A 22577-nucleotide genomic window follows, 5' to 3' on the forward strand; every position below is an offset into this window, starting at 1 on the left:
GCATCTGCTGGAAGGATCTGGAAGAGGATGGAGAGGTGGAGGGGAAGGGGACATGAGCATCCCCGGCTGAGTGAGAAGGAGCTAGGAAACCAAGGAGAGAAAACAAGGCTACAATGGCCTACTAAAGGGATGAGGTTGTAATCCACCAGAGACTGACAAGACAAAAGAGTGGGCATCTGAATGAGCTGCTGCTGGTCTCCAGGCCCTACCCTTCTCACCCAATCCAGGCCCAAGGAGGGAAGGAATTCAATTTAAATGAGAGCTGGCCTTTACAAATGGATGCATATATTAAGGTCTGACTATGCTAAGGACCTCCTTATGCATCCGCACAACCCCCACGCCCCCTGCCCCTTCATGTTCCTGTGTGGCCCCTAAATGCCCCAAGGTCCAAGAGAGTCTCTTCCAAAGGCAAAACCCAGGCTTCAGGCCGTGCTCTCAGTCCCTGGCAGCTCATAGTCATGGGGCTCGAGGGGAATGTTAGGCACAAGAAAGATGAGTTGAAGGACCTCCATCTGGATCATCTAGTCAACGCAGGGAAACAGATCATGGGGCATGGACACAGGGCCTAGGCTGCATCTCAACTAACTCCCTTAACAAATAGAAGTAGATGTGACAAGATAACTTGTTGGTACTATTTGAAAACTTCTGCTTTCTGTTCGCAGAAGAGAAAAGCTCCTAAGAGGGGGGTAGTGTATGAAGTGTGAGGAGAGAGGATTGGAAGAGGAGGGATCCCCATAGGCCTGGAGAGAACAGGTATCCCCTCCCCAGTATCCTGGAGGAGATAAGGTCTCAGAAGGAATGGCTGTGAGCACTCTGTGGGAAGTGAACCATAGGGACCAGGATTCCCAGCCTTGGAGATGTTCTAATGCCTAAGCATGGCATGAGATGGCAGTCACAGGCACCCACGGACCACGTGGCCTCAGAAAACAGGCACTTCACAGGTAAACAGGGCAGATAAAAGGCTGGTGGGATCCCCCCGTGTTGTTTTTCTGCCATAATTTCCCAGGATCTCTACCCAATTCTTTTGTGGCAGTTGGAGAAGTGGAGTCTAAGATTGAATTTTCCTGGCATTCTGGCAGATTGGATTTTCAGAACTAGCTTTAATTTGGTTTAAAGGATCTAACAAAATATGACATTTCTTGATCATCCCATGATGTGGTTGCAAATATATTTCCATAAGCACAGGGGGGAGAGAAAGGGAGTGCACTGTGGAATTTTGTCTTCATTTTTCTTAAGGAAAAAATTGGAACAAAAATTGTTTTGATTCTTTTTGTATAACTGAGGACAAAGAATGTTGCTCAATGAGTAAATAGTCTTCTTGGAAATAGAGACGCTGTGCTTATACAATGTGCTTTTGAGCTGATGAGAACGAACTAAATCAAGGGCTTAGCTTATCATATTAAACAAAGTAAAACAAGGTAGCGGGGTACCTATGACCTTGCAAATGACTTTGATTTCTTTTTATCGTTTCTTTCTATATTCCATGCAAATCCATAAGGACTCTTTCCTAACACTGTGTAAGACGGAAACTTTTACAATGTTATCTTTACTTCCAGGTTTAAGAGAATTGCTTAGAATCATGAAATGGTTTTCTCATAAAAGGTGTTATTGATGAAATATGTGCATTATTTTTCACTTAATGCATAAATGACATCATCAATGTAATTTTTTCTCTCCTCTATTTGTTCTCCAAAATGCTAAAAACAAAGCCGGAACAATGTTTATCTTCCTTGTGTATAAGTTGAATGAGCCCAACTGTGGAGAAATTATATATATACTAGAGGCCTGGTGCACGAAATTCATGCACTCATGGGATGGGGGGTGTCCTTCAGCCCAGCCTGTGCCCTCTTGCAGTCCAGGAGCCCTCGGGGATGCCTGACTGCCACAGAGGTGGGAAAGGCTCCCACCACTGCCCCTGCGCGTGCCGGCCGTGAACCCGGCTTCTGGCTGAGCGGCGCTCCCCCTGTGGTTGAGTGTCTGCCCCCTGGTGGTCAGTGTGCATCATAGCAACCGGTCGTTCCACCATTTGGTCGATTTGCATATTAGCCTTTTATTATATAGATTAAAGTTTCTCTAGCAGTTTCTAACTCAAAACACCAGGCAGGCCTCTGCTGGTATCTCCTTGTGCTCTCTCCGGGAGGCTGGCCAGGAGTGTGACTGTAGGTCAAGTGAAGCAGTGTAGCTCTTACCTGTGGATGGGGGACCTGGAGGGCCTGGGGGACCCTGACGGCCAGGTTGACCAGAAGGCCCAGGCTTGCCTGGTGGACCCATAACTCCACCATCTCCCTTCTGTCCCTGAGAGAGAAAGGTGGAGCCTGTTATGAGAGCATGGCATGACCCACTTCCTTCCCATTTATTTCTAAATCAGGGGCCACCCTGTACTTTTGAGCAAGAGCCCAAGGCAGGATGCAACCTCAGACATCTTGACCACCAAGCTCCAAAATAACTCAGGGCAAGTGACATTTGAGATAGTGATGGTGGCAAGTTTGCAGACATTACTTTTCGTTCTGTCCTAGAAACATGACACATAACAGCTGGGGGAAAAAACAACAACAATCCAACGCTCTCCCCTCACTGGGCAGATGAGGAAATAGGCTCAGAAAGGAGCAGAAATTACTGCAAGTCACCTGGCAGCAAGGCAGCAAAGCTGGGCCTAGCAGTCAGGCTACTTGCCTGCTCGTCAGGAGCATTTCTATTTTATTACAGGAGCTGTTTCCACTCGATGGCTACCCACTGGCCTCAGGATAAAGACCCATAACATTTATCTTAGATCATAACTATGCAATTATTTTTGTGATCATTTCACAATGTCTCCCCGTGAGACATAAGCTCCCTATGGGTGTGAAGCTGTTTTGTCCACCTCCTTTCCCCAGATCAAATAAGGGAGGAGGAAGAAGCTGAAAACACAAAGGGGAAGTCAAAGATTTGGGTTTTCACCTTGGCCATGAGACCCTGGGTAACTCATGTCATTGCTTTGTGCCTCAGTTTTCTCATCTGTAAAATAGAGCCAGTAAATACATACCTGCACGGGTTTGTTGTGAGGCTAACAAAGATCTTAGAGGTGAAAAAGGAGTTTGTATTGAACCAAGGACTATGTAGATTATCATAGCTGGTTATCACAGCAACTGGTTTGGTTTCATCTTTCTCACACAGACAGGTCCTGATTTCTTAAAGAGAGACACACCTGCAGGATGTCCTCTTTGCTGCCTGCTCTGGGAGGGCCAAAAGCAAAGATTTCCCCCTCAGAGCTGCCCTTAGGAATGACTCAGAAACCAAGGCCTGTGGGTTCTTCACAAGCAGTGTGCTCATTGATCACTCTTGCCCTGGGCTTAACCAGGACAGTGATTGATGCCTGACATCTTTGGCTGGGTCCCCTTTCCACATTTGTGCCTTGGCAGGCTGGCCACCTGATGAAATGTAATCCTCCCCAAGTCTGGGCAGCAGGCATGCCGGGCACTTCTTTCTAATCACAAAGGTGACATGTAACCTGCCTCCTTGTCCACATGGCCCTGGGGGCTCTCTCGGCAACATCCCAGAAGATCTTAAACTCTTACTGTGGGATTCGAGGGTCAGCGTTTGTTTCTAATTCCATCCTGATGGAGGGAGTCTTAAGCCTTATCCCAAGCTGAAGCATGCCATGAGGTAACCAAGATGGGTCCCAGAATTGCAAAGGAAGTCACACCGTCTTAATATAGCCGAAGTTAAGGCTTGTTGTTCTAGCAGCCAGTCAGCTGGCTCTGAGAACAGGAAGTGCCACAGCTGAAGAAGCTGGAAACGCTCCTTGACTCTGACACCAGCAGTAATGGAATATTCTGCTCATCGGTCGTCCTCTCAGAACCAGCCATGTGTCTATGAGCAGGACTCATGAGCCACGCTTTCCAGGAAAAGCATTCATTCCTTCACTGTCACAAAGTTTGGTGATGCTTCTCCCGGGAGGAAGCCTGTCTCCTTAATTGCAGATTTGCATAATGGGATCAGGGCTGCTTTTCTGGGCCTGCCTGAAGGCAAGTCCTGAAGCATGGAGGTGATGAGAGAAGATGTGATGTAGGGAAAGCTGGTCTCAACTCTCCACGCTCTAACTCTGGCATGGAAGCTGGCTTAGCTTAGGGGTCTGGGCAGGTCATTCGACTTCTCCGGCCCTCAGTTTCCTGTGACTATGCTAAGGGATTGAATTGGATGATCACTACAATCCCCTGGTTCTGAAATTCTAATTTCCTAAAGTCTGTTCTGGATTTCTGATTCTAGGGTTTGGATTGACGTACAATAACCTCCAGAAACTCAGCACGACTGGCCCAATGGACACTTGGTAGATAAGACTCTCTGGTAGCAAATTAATTCTGATAAACAGGAAGAACCATGGCAGGCCCCCAAAGCTAACAACTCAAGTGTCTGCTGACTAGACAGGCACGGAGGGTCTGGAGCACACTCCTCGTGGAAAGGAAGAGCTTATTACCCTAACTTCTCTGAGGTTCTAGACATGGCTCTGGGGTAGTTGTAAGATTATGACAACTAATCATTTTCAACTTCTTAGCTTCAGCCCTCACCAGGAAAAGATAAACATTGCCCAGGTAAAGAACTAGATGACAGAAGGCAAAAGTCTGCTTGAACCCCAGTGTAGAAAATTATGAATGGAAATCAGCAGTAAGGGAGAAAATGATCTTTAAAACAAGAAAGGAAGGAAGGAACAGGTCTCCTTTTGTTCTTTTTCTGAGCCTAGTTTTCAGGAAATTGGAATCTGTGACAGCATTGTGAAGGCACAGCCATGCTACCCACTGTAAAACTTTGAAAACTTAAGTGGAATATTGTGACTTCCAAAATTATCATGACATCTGAATTATTTGGGTTGGAGGTTATATCGTTGCTAAGTTCACTTGGAAAAGATCAGAATTGGCTTCATATGCTACCATGTTCTGAACCCTGGCTACATATTAGAATCATTGGGGAGCTTTAATCAAACACCAACTGATGCTGAAGCCTCACACCAGATCACTTATATCAGAGTCTTTGGGAAGTAAGGCCTAGGTAAACTTGGAACTACAACTATGGCCCAAAGATGTTCACTTCTCAACATCATATATAATTTGGTTAGGCCTCTCTTGTCCAAGCAATCTTACTCATTTACTAAAATCTGGTGCAGGCATTTAAAAAAGATGTTAAAATGCTTAATGAATATCTGTAGCAATGAGTAAAAATGCATATATTATGATTTTAAGTTAAAAATTTAGGATACAAGAACTATATATTGGATAGAAAAGAAACAAATGACTAGAAAGTTCAGAAAAGAAATAATACTGGAAAGAAAATATACTAAAGCGGTTACATGGTTATACCTGGGTGTTAGATCGTTTTTAAAAAATATGTTTGTATTGACTTTTCCAGAGAGAGGAAGGGAGAGGGAGAAAAAAGAGATAGAAACATTGATGTGATGTGAGAGCAGAACACTGATCAGCTGCCTCTTGCACACCCCCTACTGGGGACCAAGCCTACAATCCGGGCATGTGCCCTGACTGGGAATCGAACCAGCAACCTCTTGGTTCATGGGTGGAATTTTCCAAGTTTCCTATGATGATCATATATTTCATTTAAATGGGAAAGGAGGCAAAAACCAAGCAAACTACCACCTAAAAAGTGAAGGGGCACATCTCTCAAGAATGTCTGTCTGTTAGAGCTAAGATAAGAGGTTTCTCTAAGGCACTCAGGACAGACAGCTCCACAGCCAGCCAAGTCAACTGTACCTTTCCCTTGCTTTGCTCTCCCATTTCACACAGTCTGACACAAGAGCCTGCTGACTAGAGGGAGTTCAGAATGAAAAATTTCCCTAAACCCTTAACAGTGCCAACAAAGAAGGTCACTTACAAACTGGGATCCTGAGTGGGAGTAAGGGGAGACTATCCTCCTGTTGAGACCCAGAAGACCTTCAAGAGCAGGGAAATATCTGGGCTGTTCTCCAAGACTCCATTTGTGTCTGGGGGATTGAGGTAAGAAGCAGGTTTTCTGGGTAAAGGACCAGATCTGGTTTCCATTCCCAGTTGCTTTGGTTAAGGTAGACCTGTTCTTATGAACCAAAGATCCACTCTTGCTCTAGCCTTGGAAACAGTGGGAACACAGCATCCTATCCCATCCACTCAAACTATGGCTACCCTAGAGAAGCCAGGAACTCCTGAAAGTGGTGCAGCTTCTGCCCACGAGCCCAGAGGAAGCTGAAGGCTGGGTCTATGGGATATCTCTGATTGACCACACTGGCACGCCTCTCCACACCGCCCCCCCGCCCCTCCCCGCCCCCCCCCCCCCCCCCCCCGCCTGCCCCAGGTAAGGAGGTATAACTGCAGGGGCCTGGTAAGCCCTAGATCAGCCGTGGGCAAACTACGGCCTGCGGGCCAGATTCGGCCCGTTTGAAATGAATAAAACTATTGAAAAAAAAGACCGTACCCTTTTATGTAATGATGTTTACTTTGAATTTATATTAGTTCACACAAACACTCCATCCATGCTTTGGTTCCGGCCCTCCGGTCCAGTTTAAGAACCCATTGTGGCCCTCAAGTCAAAAAGTTTGCCCACCCCTGCCCTAGATCCTTACCTGCTTGCCTCGTTTTCCTGGTCTTCCTGTGGGTCCCCTGTGTCCTGCTATCCCAGGCTCACCCTTTGGACCCATTTCACCCTGGAAAGAAAAAAAGAGAAGCAAGAGAGGAATTAGGGCATGTGGAGCAGACCTTTCCCTGCAGGTCAACTCAATCCTTGGCCACAAAGGCCGTCTACTAGATCATCCCAGATCTTTTCCAAGTGGGCTGCTCTGGGAGACTGGAAGAGTGATGAGGTCATGTGAAAGGTAGGTAGGCTTTTCATGGACCAGGAAGGAAAGGAGGTTATCCTGGGCAGGTGATTTATTATTTGAGAGAGACAGCTTCCAGGTAGCACACAGTTTAGTGTTCCAAATCACCATCCAGAATGGCCAACAATAGAGTTGTATTTCAGTCACAAGTGTGCCTGTGACGCCATAAGCTAAACACTTGCTCTTTTAGTTGAATTTTATGTTTTGTTTTGTTTGGTTTTTAGCACAAATTCAAATCTATGGGTTTTTTTAATGATTAAATACAGTTTTGACAGCTATCATCTCTGGAAAGTTTCTGTTCATGTAATGACCTTTACTAGGGTTGTACATTCCTCACTTTTCAGTAAAAATTGGTTTGAGTTCCAGTTCACTTCCATTTGATTTAGACGAAACTGTTTGTGGGGAGACTTATGTTCAAATCCTCAATACAATTATTGTAAAGGCATGGAAAGCAATATAATATTGCAATATAAACAATATTCCTAATTGAAAAGCCCTATTTTGAAGCATCAGAACAAAAGGCATCAATTGCCCGAATTCTATAGTTTAAGGCTAACCTTTCGTTCTCCATTTTAGTTTCTCTCCTTCCTTCTTCCCCATGGTCTTCTAGGATCCCAGCCCCTCTTGCTGTTTCTTTATCAGTGGTTCTCAACCTTCCTAATGCCGCGGCCCTTTAATACAGTTCCTCATGTTGTGGTAACCCCCAATTTTATTGTTACAAATTGAACATAATTAAAGCATAGTAATTAATCACAAAAACAATATGTAATTATATATGTGTTTTCCAACGGTTTTACGCGACCCCTGTGAAAGGGTTGTTCGACCCCCAAACGGGTCACGACCCCAGGTTGAGAACCGTTGCTTTAGATCATGAACCACAGGGCATTGTTCCCATAATTATTACAGCAATCCCTCTAACAGCTCAGAATGCACCACCAACAGGCTACATTTAGCAACTGCAACCACAAGAGCTTCTGCTAGTCAGCAGCCAATATCCATGAAGAGCTGCCCAGACACTCAGAGGAGACAGTGAACACCCAGATGACTGTTCTCATGGAAGTCAGGGGAGGTAGAACACCTGGAAAATTCCAGGGAACACCAATATAAAGCAAGGATCAAGCAGAAATCTCTGAAATCATCTGCCGGCTCAGCCAATGTAATGGATTTGTCTTGACCCAAGCTACCAACATCCTGCCTCGCCAAGAATTGTCCTTACACCTATGATTTCTTTCCAACCCACCATGTGCTCTGGGAGGCTGGGCAGTGAGAGTGTGAGGGGAGAGATGGATTCTACGTGGCTGTGGAGATGTTTGCACAATTTTCCATGGCTGTTTGCAGGGACCTAGGAGTGCCTTGCTTGGCTAGGAGAAAACAGCAGTATGAACAGCATAACGTTTTTTTATTTTTTAATTATTGATTTCAGAAAGTTAGGGAGAGAGAGAGAGAAACATCAATGATGAGAGAGAATCATCGAATAGCCACCTTCTGCACATTCCCCACTGAGGATTAAGCCCACAACCCAGGCATGTACCCTTGACCGGAATCAAACCCAGAACCCTTCAGTCCACTGAGCCAAACCAGCCAGGGCAGCATAACTTTTTCATCAGAAGGAAGTGTGGCCCTTCTCTTCATCAACTGGAAGCAGCCAGTACTTACTTAATCTAATTTCTCTCCTCTGACCTAATTATGGTTATCATATCTGTTCTCTCTTAAAGCAGCCTGCCCTGAAAGGGGAAAAGAACTCCTCATGGCAAGTCTAGTAAGTGGAGCAGAGACCAGAGAAACTGTCATCTTTAATTTTACAGTAATAGATTATTCTTTGATGCTCACTGTTGTACTGAATGAAAGCCTAGCCTAAATATTTTCAACTAAAATCTTTTTTTTTTTTTGCCCTAGCTAGTTTGGCTCAGTGGATAGAGCATCGGCCTGTGGACTGAAGGGTCCCGGGTTCGATTCTGGTCAAGGGCACATGCCCGGGTTGCAGATCCCTGGTGTGGGGTGTGCAGGAAGCAGCCAATCAACAATTTTCTCTCATCATTGATATTTCTATCTCTTTCTCCCTCTCCCATCCTCTCTGAAATCAATAAAACAAATTTTTTAAATCATTTTTTCTCTTTTAATGTTTCCTTTAATTTGCACATTTACTTTATTTTAAACCCAATACTTCATCTAGGGTAGCAGAAGACATTTTTTGACAGCTTAAGGCAGTGATAAGTGATAATAAATTAATGTCAGATGACTGAAATTATTTAAATATGCTCTACTGACTGGAGAAAATCGGATAAGAAATTGTTTATTCAAGTTTGGAAAATAAAACTTTAAGGTGAACTTGAGAAAAAGTTTAGAATTTTAAGAAAGCATCTCATTGGCATGTTTGAAGAACATTGTACTCTGAGGCCAAGGTTAAAATAACAATTTCTCACATCAGTGCCTCACGGCATGAGGACCCACCACTAATGGGGTTAGATTAGGGGGTTCTTGGTGGCCATCTGTGCATTCTCTCTTCATTCTCTGACACCTCCCCTCCCCACCCTCCCCACTCTTCTTCACTAGATCTTAACTCTAAGGAAAAGCTTTTTTTAATTCTGTCAATTGTCACCTTCCTAGTTTTTGTCATATCTTCACATCACTTTATTCTTATTTACTCAATATTTTCTCTTTAAGTCAACTGAATTAACTCCTTTTTTATTAAGCCTTGTCCCAGACAAGATATTCATGAAATCCCACTAAGTATTTAACTATTTAAATAAAAAGTTTAACTAGCAAATAAAAATTGCTTGCTATCACCAACTGAAATAACTCTGCCTCCCTGTAGCAGGACATGAGCCTCCCTGAAGAAGTGCCGACTGGGTGTAGTCAGTAGTTGCATTAGCCAGAGAAGCCTGCACCTCCCCCTGGGAACTTTGACCACTACAGTTCAGACCTGAGCCCCTTGTCACAAAGCTCCCTGCCTTTGAACATCACCACAGCCCTTTAAGGGGCAGCAAGTACAAAGTAGGGCCTCTGTCCCTCAGGGAGGTGTCCTTGCCCTCCCATGACCTGGAGGAGGTCTCAGACCTCTCACCTATATGTTTAGCAACTTGCTCCCCTTTCAAACCAGAATCTTCCATAGCGAGACCTGCTTTCCCTGCCTCATGAACAGAGAGGCAGGCCTCTTTTTGTTGTATTTGGATGGTCTATTTCAGCCGTGGGCAAACTATGGCCCGCGGGCCGGATCTGGTTTGAAATGAATAAAAGTAAAAAAAAAAAGACTGTACCCTTTTATGTAATGATGTTTACTTTGAATTTATATTAGTTCACACAAACACTCCATCCATGCTTTTGTTCCGGCCCTCCGGTCCAGTTTAAGAACCCATTGTGGCCCTCGAGTCAAAAAGTTTGCCCACCCCTGGTCTATTTTCTTACTTCTATTTTTTACTACTTGTAGGTACTTACTTTCTGCCCCAACATTCCAGGAAATCCCGGGAAACCCTGTGAAGAGAACAACAAATAATAGTGATTGCCTCTGAATAACTCTTGAGAGGGCTGTCAGCCATTTTCAAGATAGAGCCTTGTCAGCCAGCCAGCCAGCCAGTCAGCTAATCAGACAGATACACAGACAGCCAGTCAGTCAGTCATCTAGTCAGACAGACAGTCAGCCAGCCAGTCAGTCAGACAGATAGCCAGCCTGTCAGTCAGCCAGCCAATCAGTCAGTTAATCAGACAGATACACAGACAGCCAGTCAGCCAGTCATCTAGTCAGATAGATAGACAGACAGCCAGTCAGTCATTCATATCCAGCCAGCCAGCCAGTCAGTCAGCCAGTTAGACAGATAGCCAGCCAGCCAGCCAGCCAGCCAATCAGTCAGACAGATAGTCAGCCAGTCAGCCAGTCAGACAGATAGTCAGCCAGTCAGCTAGTTAAACAGATAGCCAGCCTGTCAGTCAGCCAGCCAATCAGTCAGTTAATCAGACAGATACACAGACAGCCAGTCAGCCAGTCATCTAGTCAGACAGATAGACAGACAGCCAGTCAGTCATTCATATCCAGCCAGCCAGCCAGTCAGTCAGCCAGTTAGACAGATAGCCAGCCAGCCAGCCAGCCAGCCAGTCAGTCAGACAGATAGTCAGTCAGACAGATAGTCAGCCAGTCAGCTAGTTAGACAGATAGCCAGCCTGTCAGTCAGTCACAGCCAGTCAGTCACAGCCAGCCAGCCAGTCAGTCAGACAGATAGTCAGTCGGTCAGCTAGTCAGACAGATAGACAAACAGTCAAGCAGTTAGCCAGTCAGACAGACAGACAGACAGTTCGTCAGTCAGTTAGCCAGCCAGTCAGTCAGTCCGCCCATAGGATGGGGGTAGGCAGGGTTCACCACTTCCATTGTATTTGATCATTTCTATGCAACAGCCATTACCTTTTCTCCTTTGGGACCCAAGTCACCCCTTTCACCTCTGGATCCCTAGGAGAAAACCACCGGAGAGAGTACATGAATTAATACCATGGGAGAAAAAATGGAGCATTTTAAACTAATAACTCCCTATCCTATGCCAATACCCTCATTTCACAGGCAAAGAAACAGGCTCAGAGATTACATGACCTTCCCAGGGAAGAAATGCTTTGTGATTTACCTTCTATTTGGACCCCAAATACCTCCTACATTAATAAGTTCAAGGCACAGAAAATTCTGGGTCCCAGAACCTCTCCCTTTCTATAGGAAATCTGTCCCCAGGTTCTGGCTGGGTTTTCTGTTTTTTGTTTTTGACAGACGAGAAGGTTGTGTGGTGATAGCTTGGTCTAAAGACACACATCTGCCATCTTGCTCCAGCACACAACGCAAGCTGTGTTCATTCTCCATCTGGCATGGCTTCAGTGCTCATCTGCTCCATATGAGGGTCTTGACCTCCACTGGGAGCTCCTCCCTAAGCTGCCTGCCCTACCTCAGGGGCCCCTCACTTCTCTCAGCCCACTTATAAAAGATGAGGAATATTGAGGCAAGGTCACTGCAGTCACTGACTGAAGAGAGACGTGGGCCCATCCTCACTGGCCCCAGAGCCACTAGCCCAGACCAAGCTCTGGGAAGCTGGGAGAGAGAAGCACTAACCTTTTCCCCTCTGGATCCGGGGTAGCCCTAAAAGAAAGCAGAAGGTATACTTACAATCAGCCTTGTCAGACCACTGGGTTTGGTGTGAGAGTGGACGGAATCCCTGAATGTGGTGGTGAGATGTGCCTCATTGCACTGAAAGTTTTAGTGGGGGCTGCAGCATTCAATACCAAGAAGTCCCTTGGGATTGTGTCTACATCAGGCCTAAAAAAAATGCTGCTTTTCTTACCACCACCCCCAAAGGCCTGAACAAAAATTTCCATCTGTTTTGTTGTCCCGAGGCTTATCCCTTGCTGCTCAGAAGAACAGCAGGAATGGCATCTCTATGTCCCTGCATCCCAGCCCTGGTGTCCCCCAAAGGCTGGTAAAGACATTGGGCTGTCCAACACCTGTGGCATCAGCTGGCCCAGGATGGCAGGCACACCCAGATCCTATCTTTGTAGATAACAGCTGCTCCAGAGCCTTAGTGAGAAGATCTGAGAACATCCATCTGGACCAACACACTGACCTTGGAGCCCATTGGTCCTCTTGACCCTGGTAAGCCCATCAGACCCAGGTCACCTTTTTCACCCTGTGGGAATCAGAAGGAGGGGAAAAAAAGACCTCTAGTGACATTTCCTAGAAAAACTGAACTAGGAAGTTATGGGCAAGATCAGAAAGGAACTGGGACATTGGGGCTAGCTTGTGAATCTGAGGACCCCAAATACTCCTTTGCTTACTCCCAGGGGCCCAATTCTCCACACTTCATTCTGGTATTTGAGATTAAATATGAAATGAAATTCCCAAGGCAGAGCAGATCTCCAAAACTAAATTCAAATTCTCACTAAGATGCTTTAATGGAATAATGCTTGATCTTTTCTTAGAGAAGGCTGTAGGAGGGTGGGGGAGGGGGAGAGCATGGGGCATGGGGCCCCAGAGGACAAGGTATCAGCACCAAAAAAACTTCACCTGCTTTGCTCTTTGCATAGGGTGGATCTTTCAGACATCTCCATATACTCTCACCCTAGGGTTGCAACCAAGTAGAGTGAACATCATCCTCTGGGTGTGTATGATGAAGGCAGGGAGCTAAGACTCATGGGTGAGCTCTGTTGCCCCTCAGAATCATTTGCAGTTGGAACTTTCAGCACCCTCTGTGCTAAAAAACTATACCAGTGCTAACCAGTAGAAATATAAGGTGAGCCACGTACTTCATTTAAAAATATTTTAGATGTCACATTAAAACTATAACTAAATAGGTGAAATTAACTTTAACAATATATTTTATTTACTTTAATCTAATTATCATTTCAACATGTAGTCAACATAAAAATTACTAATGAGATATTTTACATTCTGTTTTATAAGATAAATATTTGAAATCTGTTGTGCATCATTGTACACTTAAACCACATCTCAATTCAGGCACTAAATTTTTATCCAACATACATGATCTCTATTCAGAGTTCATAAAATTTATAGTTGAAAAAGCAGATTCACATACTCAACATATGATTCACATACTTAAATGTTTTCAAGTAACTGCACTGAGTAAAAGTTTTAAAATTTAAACTTAATTAAAGTTAAAAAAAAGTCAGATCCTCAGTTGCACTAGCCACATTTCAAGGGCTCAATAGCCACATATGTCCAATGGCTGCTATATTGGGTGGCTCAGCTTTATACAGTTGATTTTCGAGACATATCCTTGGGACTTCACTTAAAAGGATTGGGAACAGTTTTCTATTCCCTTAAAAATTCTGCCAGTAAGTGAATCAAACTATATAGTGACATTTACCTGCCCAAGTCATGGCCTCTACACCCAACGATCTATGACCAAAGTGAGTGGAATGTAAGCAAAGGCACGGGAGTGGGCATGTTAGCTTTCCATAGCCTGTCTGAGGAAGGGAATTCATCAGCATTTGGTGATCCCTCTCTGAATGTAGCGTTTTAGTTGTTCCAGTCAGCCAACCCAACCCCCTCAACCCTCCACCTCCAGCCAGATCAGCATGACAGGCCAACAGCTTTCCAGACACAAGCCCCTCTTAGGTCATCTCAGGGAAACCAAAGAATCACATGCTAACCCTTCAGGACAAAGGAGAATCAGGGCCCCATTAAAGAGGCCAGCAGCCCCTCATTTTTTCCCCCTACAGGAGCAGAGCTTTGGACTGACTGAGGTCCTGCAGTCCAAGTGAAGGAGGAAATATTTGGAGGCCTATGGACAGTCCTTGTGCTCTCTTCTTCCGCTCCCTCTTGAGGACATGTCACTCACTGTGTGCCAGGGGCCAGGGAGCTGCCATCTTCTCCCTCAAGTTCCGATACCACATGAGCCCTGAGATTGCACCACACTTACCCTGGGTCCTTCAGGGCCAGGCCAGCCGATGGGCCCAGGCATACCAGGAACACCCGGGGGGCCAGGTCTACCCTTCAAAGTCAAAGAACAAAAGTCAGGAAAATTGGATTTGTTTCCCTCCTTCCAGGAAACAAGATTTGTCTCTGGGGCCCGGAGGAGTGTGGGGCCTCTAAAGCACAGCCTCAGGACCCTCATCTCCAAAAACTGATAGCCAAAAAGTTGGATCACTTAGGTACAAGTGAAAGCCCATTGTGTGACACTGTGTCAACACACAAGATCTTATTCTACTAAAGAAATAAAAGGTGATAGAGAAGGGATTCTAAACTTCTTGGTTTTTCAATCTTTATCACCTCCACCCACTCACCCACCCATCCACTGCATTCTAATAGGTACTCCCCAAAGGTGGGATGTAAATGGCATAGGATTATGTTTGGGAAGCAGTAGCAAATGCTGTTGGTTCTCCCTCCAGATCTTTTTCACCTGCTCAGTGTGCTCATCCCCCAGGGCCTACTTTCCTTGCTGTAACAACTCATTCCTGCAACCTGCAACTGTGGAGTTTCTGTGGGCAACCGGATCTGACCAGTGATTTATGTATGTCCCCTCCCTGTAGCCAATAGCCTGGCTCCCTTACCTCAAGGCAAGACACTCTGTGGTGCAATTCTTACTCCACAGCTCCCCAGGGATCAGGCTGAAGCCGGACATCACCTGATACCACTCCCACATTGGACTTCCTCCCCATCCCATCTGGATGCCCCTCTTCCCAGACTCCTCTTGAAAGAGCTCCCTTAATAACCGACTCACTTGCACATGGCACGTGCCATCTCTGTCACTGCTTCTAAGGAACTCAACCTAAGCCAGAGGCTATGGAAGAGTAAGCCCTGAAAGAAAGAGTGGGAGCAGGGACTTGGGGGTCTATCTTGACCTTTGAACCCACTGGCTAATTTCAGTTAGCCTAGCAAGAGATGTGGAAGGCTGAGCCCCTTAACCAGGGATCGCAAATGCTGCATGTGGCCCAGCTGGTGTGGCTTAATAGTTAAGCATCGACCCATGAACCAGGAGGTCCCAGCTCCATTCTCAGTCAGGGCATATGTCCAAGTTTTGGGCTCCATCTCTAGTAGGGGCGTGCAGGAAGCAGCTAATTGATTCTTTCTCATCATTGATGTTTCTATCTCTCTCTCCTTCTCCTTTCCTCTCTCTGAAATCAATAAAAACAAACAAACCAAAAAAAAAAACCACACAAAAAAACCCCCCAAAGTACTGCATGTGTACAAATTCCTACTCTTTTTTTTTTTTATTGATTTTTTACAGAGAGGAAGGGAGAGAGATAGAGAGTTAGAAACATCGATGAGAGAGAAACATCGATCAGCTGCCCCCTGCACATCTCCCACCGGGGACGCGCCCGCAACCCAGGTACATGCCCCTGACCGGAATCGAACCCGGGACCCTTCAGTCCGCAGGCCGACGCTCTATCCACTGAGCCAAACCAGTTCTGGCCAAATTCCTACTCTTGCCTCCCACATCCATGGCACACAACACTAATGAACCATGGCCTTCATTAGTTCTGAGCATGGAGACCATGCCAGATTCCTTTCTGGCCCAGCAGTTCGGACAACCACTGTGCCTTGGCTGGAGTTGTCATCCATGCCCTAAAGGGTTGTAAATTTACCTCCCAAAGGTCTGTTTGAGACTCTAATTGATAGTGTAAGTATTTGAATAAAACATTCAACCAAAAAATAGTAATTTATATTTAGAACCACAGGCATCTTTCTTGGCCAAAGTTTTGCACCTACTTCTATCATCAAGACCTACAATTTCAGCACCAGCATCCATTGACCTCAGGGAATGGCTGCTGGTTTTCTTCTTCCTGGCTGTAATGAGAGTCTTGATAACATGTGTTTGGTTCACTCAGAGTCCCTGTGACCTTAAGTAACTCCAATTTATTACTGCAAAAGCCTTTTGTTTCTGTCTGTTTGGCACTTTATTCTGGTTTAATCTAATAGACAGTGAGAGTCATTTTGTGCCACTGGTTGGGGCCTTGGAGGGTTTCTCTGATGGAAGGCAGGATGAGATGCTCTGAAGCTGTGGGAAATCTGGCTGGGCTTGGAAGCCTCTGGAAGAAGTCCAAATGCCTGGCAGTAGCTGGCTCCAGCTCCCAAGCGAAGGAGTGGGCAGAAACAGCAAAGGTGCTGTTGTCATCATCAGGATCGTGGTGCCACCACTGTCCAGTGGGCTGGAGGCCGCAGTAGTGCACCCTGGTTCCCCTCCCGAAGGAGTGCACACACATTCATGCACGCACGTGGAGCACAGTTGTCATGTAATGCTGACAACATAGACCATACCTTCCTTCCTGGTCGGCCAAGCTCCCCCTGTGGGTGGAAAAGGCAAGTAAGAGGAGGCTGCTTTGGAAGAGAAGTTCTGGAAGCAGAGGGCTTAGTAGGGCTGATGTCTGGGCATGCCCATGTGGCTGGTGGCTTGGCCACTCACAGCACCCCTGTTACGGCAGTGGGCCAAGCCAAAATACACTCGTGGGATCCCACACCTGCAGCAGCAGCCCCATCCTCATGGAGCCCATCCTCGTGCACTAAGGCAGAATTACCACATGCCTTGAAATCTCAGCCAGAAAATGTTCAGTGGCATCCCCAGAAAACAGGCTGGAAGAGAGTAGTGACTCATACCTTTTCTCCCTTTGGTCCTGTCTTGCCTGGATGCCCCGGTGGACCCTACACAACCAAGAAGCAAAGAAAGTATACGTCGGACCAAGTATACAAAAACACAGGCTGGAATTATCAAGGACAGGGGTGCGGGAGGCAGGACCAAGGGAACGCCCTTACAACACTCCTACAGCAGCCCCACTCTGTGCAGACTCAGGGCCCCAGAAACCCCAGGAAGGACCCTCTTATGCATGCCAGCCCAGTCTCCTCCTCTGTGATCCCCCCTTCTAGCTCCTCTGAGCTGTGTTTCCAATGGTTCGAAGGCTGTAATGTTCATGTCTCCTCTGTGTGAGTTTAATTTTCTCCCTGGAATTCTTGGGTTGCCTGAAATATCCGGAGTGTTTGGCAAGAGCAACTGAAGATACGTGAAGAAATGCTGTTTGCTGAAAACAAGAGGCTTCACTCCTCTTCTATCTTTTCAGTTGCTCTTACCAAGCTTCCCTGGGTCCTGACAAGAGGAAAGTTACACTTTGCACACAGAAGCAGAGATTTAAAAATTCCCATGGTGGATCTATGGGTACCAGGTGCAGCAAAAGACATTAAGAATGTGGGCAAGTATCTGCCTCAAACAGATTGTCAAACTGCAGCGGGAAGGCCGGGGAGGGTTGGGGGGGCAGGAGGGAGGGGGGTAAGAGATCAACCTAAGGACTTGTATGCATGCATATAAGCATAACCAATGGACATAAGACACTGGGGGATAGGGGAGGCTAGGAGACTGTCAAGGGCGGGGGGGGGGGGGAAAGGACACATATGTAATACCCTTTGTAATACTTTAAGCAATAATAAAAAAAAAAAAAGAATGTGGGCAAGTAAATACTGCATTTTTGTGCAATTGCCCAGCCATGGGGTGGGGCTGACTCCAGCTCAGGGACTCTAGCACCTTTGCACTAAGGTTTGGCACACCCACGGCAGAATACAGCTGCTTTCTGCTCATGCGTCTATGGAATGATCAGCTGGTTAACTGTTTCCAAATTCCTCCATACAGGAGGGAGGAAATCCATCAACCACCGCTCCTCCCCTCCCCCCCAAGGCTACTACTTTATCCCCAAGATCTGCAGATGAGCATGGCTAACACAAACCCTGTTTGAAATATGATTTTATCAGACTTGTCTCTAAATGACAAACAGCCCCCTCAGCCAATGGTTCCCAAGCCTATCTGCACATTACAATTCTCTGGGGATCTTTTAAAAATCCCAAAGACTAGGCCATGCCCCAGACCAATTACAATCTCAAGGAGAGTGGCACAGGCATCAGGAATTTTTGAAGTTCCCAGGGGATTCTAATGTGCAGACAAATTTGGAAACCACCACCTTTGGCTTATTCGCCTTCTGTTTTGGGGAGGGGAGGACAGAGAGTTTTTGTTCAAGTATTTCAATTTTTCCAAGCCTCGGTTTTTTCCATTTCTTAAAATGGGCTAGAACTATTTTACTAGGGTTGTGCTTTAGCTCTGACATTCCCATGATTCACTGAGTGTCTCATTAAAATACAGATTCTGATTGAATGGTGGAGGGGAGTGTAGTGGAGAGGGGAGGATGAAATTCTGCATCTGAAACAAGCTCCCAGATGATGCCAAAGTTGCTGGTCCACAGATCTCATTTTGGTGGGGACAGCATCCACTCTGTTCTAAGAGAATGGAGGTGGTTGCATGGTCCCCTGGAGTTGGACAGCACAGCCCCCATGTGACTCAAATAGGATTGTGAGAAGTTAGAGATGAGCAAGTGACTGGGGCGCTGCTGGTCAGCAGAGAATTCCCCTTTTTTCCCCATGGTCTGTGGGTCTCCCTGTGCCCTGACAGCTGCCAGCATAGACTGTGGGAAGATAGAAACCCACCTGAGAGGTGCTCCTCAGGGTGCCCATCTTGCCTTTCTGCAGACTTCCTGGCCCCTCTGGCCAACTCCTATATTCCTTATTGCATTTAGCAAATATTTATGGAGAACCTACTATACCCCATGAGGTGGTATAGATGGGCACATATTATGAACAATACAATGTCCTCAAGACCAGGGGTCAGTTAACTTTCTCTATAAAGAGCCAGATAGTAAATATCTTGGGCTGTGCCTTTAACACAGCAACTCTGTCACAACTACTCAACTCCATCCTTGTAGCACAAAAGCAGCCAGAGACCATAAAACTTAAATTGCCAAAACAAGCCGGATTTGACCCATGGACAACAGTTTGCCAATCCTAGCCACACAGCTTATATTTCATGGAGAGGAAACCAAAGAGATTAGGAACAAAAAAATTAATAAGGAAGCTATAAAAACATGAGAAAAATTGGCAGAGAATTAAAATAGGCCATTGGATGGAGATTGATGGGGAAGGCTTGGTGGTCGAGAAAGGCATTGCTAAGGAGGTGACAAAGAAGCTGGCCATGGTAAAAATCAGAAGGAAGAACATTCCAAATGCTGGAGCCACCAGCGTAAAGTCTCCAAGGCTGGAACAAGGTGCTTGAGGACCCGAGACACACTGTGGCTGCAAGTGGACAGAGTTGGTGACATGAGATGATGCAGGAGATACAGGCCGGGTCTCCGCATGTGGAGCTTTGCAACCAGGGTGAGAAGTGGGTCTCCCAGTCTTCCTGGACAGAAGCCATGGCAGGGTGACCCAGGAGGGCGAGATAACTCCTAAGGAAGGTACTTGGGAGACTGATTGCTCCTTGTTCCCTTGTTCCCTTCCCCATGGCAGGCCCAGAGTCCCAGGCTAGGGGACATTCCTTAGGGGAGCCCCCAACCAGGCAGCCAGGGAAGCCAGGAGTCTGTGACCAGGTGTCTTTGCTTGCCTGGAAATCCTTTCTCTAGTATTTTTACCTGTTCCTCACTCTTCCCTTTAACTTTGCTGGGGAGGAGTAGGCTGCTTGGTAGCCATATCTGGGTCAAGTGGACTCAAGGTAACAGGTTCCTCTTTGCCTCCACTTTCCTGCATTGGATGCAGGTGCCTCTGGGCCCACTGAATGGGGTCAAGGCCACATAAGGGGCAACCCACTGTCATCAACTGTTGTGTGGTAGCTATAATAATAACCACATCCATCTAGGCAGCATCTCATTTGATCCCCCATCCTAAATCCAGTACTGCAGGGACAATTATTATCCTCATTGCATGAATGAGGAAACCAAAACTGGGAGGCCAGAATTCACCTAAAGAACCAGCATTCTATTCACATCGCTCTGGAGGTGGAGGTGAGCCAGAGAAGGAAAAACAGCCCCCATATCACAGTAAAACGGGCATCTCTACGAGGCTTCACTTCTCTGAACAGAAGACAGCAGGAGAGGAGAAGAGGTCTGGTGGAATGCACCAACCTGGGGGCCGGGAGGCCCAGGGGAGCCGAGTGATCCTTGGACACACGGGGACTGCGTGGTCTCCAGTTCCAGGATGAGATTCTTCATGTCTGGGGAGAGAAGCTTCAATGCAAAGCAATACAGGGTTATAGGTCAGACTTGCAGGACAGAAGACGGGTCACCACCCTTGACACAGACCTGCTTTGTAGACCAGTTCCCAGGACTGGCGCTTCTCTTACACCCCAATGGGTATCCTAAGATGACCTTCCTAGCCACCAGTGTCTGTTCTCTCACCTGCTCTTGAGACGCACCTGGCTTGAATGGATTACAAAGCCACAATGGTGGAGTTAGGAAGCTCATTTCAGGGGCCTCTTTCCAATGTCTGGGACAGCATTGTCCAAAGGAAATAAAATGTGAGCTACCAATGCAAACCACATATACAGTTTTAACTTTTCTTGGTAGCCACATTAAAAAAGTAAAGAAAACAAGTGAAATTAATTTTAATATATTTTATTTAGCCCAGTCCACCCCAAATATCACTTTAACACATATTCAATATTTAAAATTACTAATGAAATATTTTACAATCTTCTTTTCATATGAAGTCTCACAATTCTGTGTGTATTTTATATGCACAGCTCAACTCAATAGCCATACGGCTAGTGGCAGTATTGGACAGTACAAGTCAAAGAGCTTCTGGAAAGATCTGAGACTCTCAAGTCCCCACCTGTTGTCTTCTAGGTCAGCTCCCCACATCCTGCTTTTTCTTTCACCTTTTCTGCTCTTTCCAAATTCTGTTCCCTCTCACACCTCAGTTTGGCTACAGGAGGGCCATTTCCCGCGTCACCTCACAGAAACAGTCTATGTCTAAGACAGGCCATGGAAGGGAATTCCATAGATACTTGGGTGGGAGGACAAACAGGAGGGGAAATTCCATATCTGAGCAGCTGATGGGAGCCTAGGAAGTCATCCATTCACCCAAGAGGGGACACTTGGCCACATTCAGTTCCCTGCTGAGAAGAATCCCCTCCATAACTCAGCGAAGACAGAGGAAGAGTGGACATTACCAGAAGCTGGAAAATATCCCTTCCCTGCTCAACCTGCTGCATGAGAGAAGATTCTGGAGGAAGCTGACTGAGGGATGGGGAAGTGGGGTAGTGTGGTTTCTGTTTCCTCACATGTCCTAAGGTACTCACCGGACTTCGGCCTTCTCTGAAGAATGGTGGTGGGAACAGGGGGGGCGGAGGAGGTGTCAGCAGGCAGCATGTTTTGTGGCTGCCACGTTTCTTCTGATCCAGGCCAGGAAGGGCTGTTTAGAGAAAACTGCTGCTCATTAGCATGGGGCAGGGCTAGGCCCCTGTCATGTCTATTGTGCCCAAGGAGACCCACACTGCCACCCCAGACTTCCCCATCTGATTCCCAACCTGTTAGATGTGAGTGTACCTCCTGTTTGCTATTGGACATAGGCCTCCCTTGGCCTTCGAGAGATGATATGTGTAAAATAAGCAAATGGCATGGACACTGACTATTATAAAGTCCATTTCTTCTTCTTCAGGAAGTGACTTGTCACTTTGCAGATGGGGCAAGGAATTCAAAGTTAAACAGACTCATATGTGCCCCCAATAGTTGGGGAGAAGGAAGTCATTGTGAACGACTTTGATATTGTGCTCGGGAGGAAGTGTTCGGAGAGGGAGGCAGCTAGGGCTGGAGGTAGCATTGATTACAAAAGACCATGAGCCACGGGTTAAGATACATATTTGACTCCAGACTCTACGCACACATTCTGTGTCACCCATGCTCACTAGAGAGTTACAGTTAAATGTCTCAGTACATGGGTGCGAAGAGAAGAGAGGGCCCTGGACCCTCAGAGCTTCATTGTCTCATGGAATCTCTTGATGTACAGGTTACTGAGGAGAAGAAAACCAGGGCTGGTGTAGGAGCGAAAGAGGGGGAACAATCAAGGGTGCTTTTGATGTTGCAGGGGACCCAGGGTAACAGTGGTCAGAGTATGAGATGGAAAAGTCGGAGGAAGCACTAGTTTGTAGGGAAATCTGCCAAATTTTGTGTTAAACATTTGTTCATTTGAGCACATGCTTGGCCAGACACTGGGTTAGCCCTTAGGGGAGGGCAGAAAGATGCCTAAACGGTGCCCCTGACCTAAGATGGTAAAGCTTGTGGAGCTTGAGCAGCTGCCAAGACCCTTCTGCTCATATCGCACCTTCTCCTCTCACATCCTGGAGACTTACTGTACATCAAGAATTGTCAGGAGCTGCCTCCACCAGGAAGCTTTCCTTGACTTCCCAGGCTAAGGCTGAGGGGTCCTGCTATGCTCTTCTTTGGGTTCACTCCTATATTA

The 22577-nt window shown here is 46.4% G+C and overlaps 1 protein-coding gene across 2 annotated transcripts in view; it reads right to left on the minus strand.

The window, feature by feature from the left end:
• Positions 1 to 22577, minus strand: part of COLQ (collagen like tail subunit of asymmetric acetylcholinesterase) — a gene marked incomplete at its 5' end in the record, with an annotated part of 58382 nt that overhangs the window by 10322 nt on the left and 25483 nt on the right. For both annotated transcript variants that reach the window (XM_081105932.1, XM_081105931.1), the window contains 11 exons: positions 2190 to 2295; positions 6578 to 6658; positions 10265 to 10300; positions 11223 to 11267; positions 11910 to 11936; positions 12418 to 12480; positions 14236 to 14307; positions 16575 to 16601; positions 16911 to 16955; positions 20243 to 20344; positions 21418 to 21530. In XM_081105932.1, coding sequence (XP_080962058.1) covers positions 2190 to 2295; positions 6578 to 6658; positions 10265 to 10300; positions 11223 to 11267; positions 11910 to 11936; positions 12418 to 12480; positions 14236 to 14307; positions 16575 to 16601; positions 16911 to 16955; positions 20243 to 20344; positions 21418 to 21530 — 717 coding nt within the window. The remainder of the gene's footprint in view (positions 1 to 2189; positions 2296 to 6577; positions 6659 to 10264; positions 10301 to 11222; positions 11268 to 11909; positions 11937 to 12417; positions 12481 to 14235; positions 14308 to 16574; positions 16602 to 16910; positions 16956 to 20242; positions 20345 to 21417; positions 21531 to 22577) is intronic.

The sequence above is a fragment of the Myotis nattereri genome (assembly GCF_964212035.1).
Source record: "Myotis nattereri genome assembly, chromosome: 14".
NCBI classification, from domain to species: domain Eukaryota; kingdom Metazoa; phylum Chordata; class Mammalia; order Chiroptera; family Vespertilionidae; genus Myotis; species Myotis nattereri.